This window comes from Taudactylus pleione, unplaced genomic scaffold (genome assembly GCF_031769625.1).
Source record: "Taudactylus pleione unplaced genomic scaffold, aTauple2 ptg001293l, whole genome shotgun sequence".
Lineage (NCBI taxonomy): Eukaryota > Metazoa > Chordata > Amphibia > Anura > Myobatrachidae > Taudactylus > Taudactylus pleione.
The window spans coordinates 2,506,877-2,511,408 of record NW_028285693.1 but is presented as its reverse complement, the minus strand read 5'-3'; the positions used below and the strand labels follow the sequence as shown (position 1 = coordinate 2,511,408).

The 4,532-nt window shown below is 43.0% G+C and overlaps 1 protein-coding gene across 1 annotated transcript; it reads left to right on the top strand.

Annotated features, from left to right (window-relative positions):
* Positions 1 to 320: 320 nt before the first annotated feature.
* On the top strand, positions 321 to 1,789 carry LOC148443362 (uncharacterized; the record flags this gene model as incomplete). Its single annotated transcript, XM_088462933.1, has 1 exon — positions 321 to 1,789. A coding segment is annotated over one exon (924 nt), but the record flags the coding sequence as incomplete, so codon positions are not given.
* Between the last annotated feature and the right edge of the window lie 2,743 nt (positions 1,790 to 4,532).

The window sequence follows — 4,532 nt, the reverse complement described above, 5'->3', positions numbered from 1 at the left end:
GGAAGGGGTTTGACCAGGGACTTGCTCCTTCTCGAACTCTTTCCCATAATGGTTTCCTTAGAAATCTGGAGTGAACGCTTGTGCAATCGCAGCATCGTGATCAGGTGTGACAACCTGGGCGTGGTGCACGCGATTAATCGTCAACGCGCGTCTTCCCTGCTGGTTTTGCGTTTGCTTGCGCAGCTGGTGCTGACATGTTTGCGTTTTAACATCATGTTTAAAGCAAGACACGTGCCGGGGGTAGAGAATGGGATAGCTGATGCGTTATCACGTTTTCAGTGGGCTAGATTCCGATCTTTGGCCCCTGGTGCTGACGTTGATGCTGTGCTTTGCCCCTCTTATGTTTGGCAGGTGATCGAGCCGGCATGGAGGGCTTAGCAGAGCAGTCTCTAGCTCCCTCCACTTTGCGGGCTTATCGTCAGGCTTGGCATGAATGGGAAGACTATTCCCGTAGCAGCAGGCAGGCAGGTAAGGGTCAGCATCGTGCGATGCTTTCTTTTATTTGGAGTCTCCGTTTGGGGGGTGGATCCAGGGCTTCTGTGGCGCGCTCCTTGGCAGGCATTGCATTTTATGTTAAATTAAAGGGACAACCTGACGTTACTAAAAGCTTTCTGATTGCGAAGGCTTTAAGGGGTTGGGCGCGGGTCTCTCGGCCAGTTGCTGACCGTAGGAAACCTGTGGACGCCCATTTGCTTCCGGCAGTGCTGGGGGCAGTCCCCGAAGTGGCGTTTACCGAGTACGAGGCAATCCTGATCCAACTGGCGTTTTCGGTGGCTTTTCACGGCGCATTGCGCGTATCGGAGTTGGTGGCATCTTCCAAACGGGTTGATGCCACCATGCTCTGCTCGGATATCTCGGTCACTCATCGAGCTTTGCTTTGTAGGATACGGCGGTCAAAGACCGACCAGACTGGTAGGGGTAGGTGGTTCTCGTTGAGTCCGTCTAAGGACGAACGGATCTGCCCTGTGGCGTTAGCGATGCGTTACGCATTGTTACGCCCGGATGTACCTGGTTCATGGCTTATGCACTTGAACAGGACTCCGCTTACCAAATACCAGTTTGGTTGGTTTCTGAAGCGGTGTGTATCGGGTTTAGGCCTCTCACCTCAGGATTTTGGTACGCACTCATTTAGGATCGGCGCCGCAACTTCGGCAGCTGCTGCGGGTTTCTCACCGTCGGAAATTAAGTCACTGGGACGTTGGAAATCGGATAGTTATAAAAGTTACATCCGACCTACTCATTAAGATTGTTTGGAACCATAGGGCAATGTAATATTTTCAATGTTATGTTTTATTGCTTGCCTGGTTTTCTTGTTTTTGTCTCAAGTTCCGTCTCGTCTTGTCTCGTCTGTTACCCCTGTCTACCCTACTCGGGATTAGCTACTCGCCATTGCTGGCAATGGGAGTCTTGAGGGATTTTACAATTTTTGCCTGATCTGACGGATTCAATTCGGCTAATTTCAAAACATTTAATTAGGTCATAGTCCATCCCTCAGCAGGTTTTTATTTTACCTCTTGCCGAGTTCACATGTTTTTTCCCAATTTCCCCCCACCCATTCTTCCCCTTTGTGTCTTTTTGTTTGTCCTAGCCACTTTAAATAGTAAAGCTGGCAACCAATAGAAACTTTTTCTTTTGGCAGATACTCACTTATTGTTCTTTCAGATCCCACTAATACACCATAAAATTTTATTGTTTTATTACAACTACTAATTTGGTATTTACTGCTTTTCTCCATTTTTAGGTTTGCTCTTTGACACGGAGGACATTTGGGTTATAGGCCATTCTTATATTTTCTGGGCTGCTAGCTTTATGAGTTCAGATCATGCTCCACTTTGTGAACATTCTGCTAGGATCCGTTGGATAGGTTTCAGGGGTATGAGATGGCATTCCTTTTGTCCTAGACTGTTAGAGTACGCAAAAAATTTTGGCAGGCCACGTATTTTGGTGACCCATTTAGGAGGCAACGACTTAGGACAGAAGTCCTCTTTAGCATTGCGACTTGATATAATTAACGATTTGGCGAGGGTGCTATCGGCCTGGCCCTCGTGTACATTACTTTGGTCTTGCATTGTGCCTCGACAGGTCTGGCGTGGGGTTAGGAGTTTTCCCGCTATAGATGAGGCTAGGAAGAAGCTTAACTTTGCAGTAGCCAAATTTGTGATGGCCAATGATGGCCGTGTCATTTACCAAAAGGGCATTCAATTTCGTTTTAGTCATTTATATAGGGCTGATGGAGTTCATTTGACAGAAGAAGGGGTGTCATTATTTCTTGTGGATCTTTTTAGGGTGTTGGCGTTATTGGGGTAGTCCTTGGTATGGTGGCGGTGCGGTGGTTCTTCTAAGCAGAACCTTGCTGTGGCGGGAAAGAACGGCAGTTCACCAGTCCAGGTGCAATTATGAGTTAAGGGCGTTCCCTTCGTTGACTGGTAGTTGGCTGTACCAACCTAACGGGGGGCAGTATCATCACCTAAACGGGTGGGTAGTCAAGTTAGAGGGTGAGCGTTACCTTTTGTGTTTGACATGGTTTACATGGTTATGTGTATGCACTCTGGGCGATCTACGCCTGCTATGTCTTTTGTTGTTTGTGTGTGGGCATAGCAGATCTGGCTGATTTCTGGCCGTCCTTTCTTTGCCACCATACATCCTTAATTAATTTAAGAATTAATAAATAATATTAATTTCTCCAATAAATCGCCATCAAGTTATCTGCCAAATCCACGTCTCAGTGTCTTTATTTTATGTTAGTATGATAAGTGGTTTGCACACATGACAACACCTCATCCGATAGAAGATTTAGTGAAACCGAAAGATTGCATAAGAAAAGAGGTGTGTTAAACCTCTAGGATGGGGGCCGGCATGTATGCAAATTACTGTTTAGAGTTAGCCTATCGTTAGCAGGGGCGGGTTTTCAATAGAGACATTATATAAGGGGCTAGAAGTGAGGGCCAAAGCCTCTTGGTTCCAGATTGCCCACCCTCCCTTCCCTTTGCAATTATTGGCAGGTTGTTGTAGTTAATTATGTAGTGGCGGAAAGAACGGCAGTTCACCAGTCCAGGTGCAATTATGAGTTAAGGGCGTTCCCTTCGTTGACTGGTAGTTAGCTGTACCAACCTAACGGGGGGCAGTATCATCACCTAAACGGGTGGGTAGTCAAGTTAGAGGGTGAGCGTTACCTTTTGTGTTTGACATGGTTTACATGGTTATGTGTATGCACTCTGGGCGATCTACGCCTGCTATGTCTTTTGTTGTTTGTGTGTGGGCATAGCAGATTTGGCTGATTTCTGGCCGTCCTTTCTTTGCCACCATACATCATTAATTAATTTAAGAATTAATAAATAATATTAATTTCTCCAATAAATCGCCATCAAGTTATCTGCCAAATCCACGTCTCAGTGTCTTTATTTTATGTTAGTATGATAAGTGGTTTGCACACATGACAACACCTCATCCGATAGAAGGTTTAAGCATCTGCTACATGTAAGCATACATGTAAGCGCCTTTCTCATTACATGAATATAAAGATTCTGCTATTTGAAAGCATACATGTAAGCGCCTTTCTCATTACATGAATATAAAGCATTTGCTATATGTAAGCATACATGTAAGCGCCTTTCTCATTACATGAATATAAAGCATCTGCTATATGTAAGCATACATGTAAGCACCTTTCTCATTACATGAATATAAAGCATCTGCTATATGTAAGCATACATGTAAGCGCCTTTCTCATTACATGAATATAAAGCATCTGCTATATGTAAGCATACATGTAAGAGCCTTTCTCATTACATGAATATAAAGCATCTGCTATATGTAAGCATACATGTAAGCGCCTTTCTCATTACATGAATATAAAGCATCTGCTATATGTAAGCATACATGTAAGCGCCTTTCTCATTACATGAATATAAAGCATCTGCTATATGTAAGCATACATGTAAGCGCCCTTCTCATTACATAAATATAAAGCATCTGCTATATGTAAGCATACATGTAAGATCCTTTCTCATTACATGAATATAAAGCATCTGCTATATGTAAGCATACATGTAAGCGCCTCTCTCATTACATAAATATAAAGCATCTGCTATATGTAAGCATACATGTAAGCTCCTTTCTCATTACATGAATATAAAGCATCTGCTATATGTAAGCATACATGTAAGCTCCTTTCTCATTACATGAATATAAAGCATCTGCTATATGTAAGCATACATGTAAGCTCCTCTCTCATTACATGAATATAAAGCATCTGCTATATGTAAGCATACATGTAAGCGCCTTTCTCATTACATGAATATAAAGCATCTGCTATATGTAAGCATACATGTAAGCGCCTTTCTCATTACATGAATATAAAGCATTTGCTATATGTAAGCATACATGTAAGCTCCTCTCTCATTACATGAATATAAAGCATCTGCTATATGTAAGCATACATGTAAGCGCCTTTCTCATTACATGAATATAAAGCATCTGCTATATGTAAGCATACATGTAAGCGCCTTTCTCATTACATGAATATAAAGCAT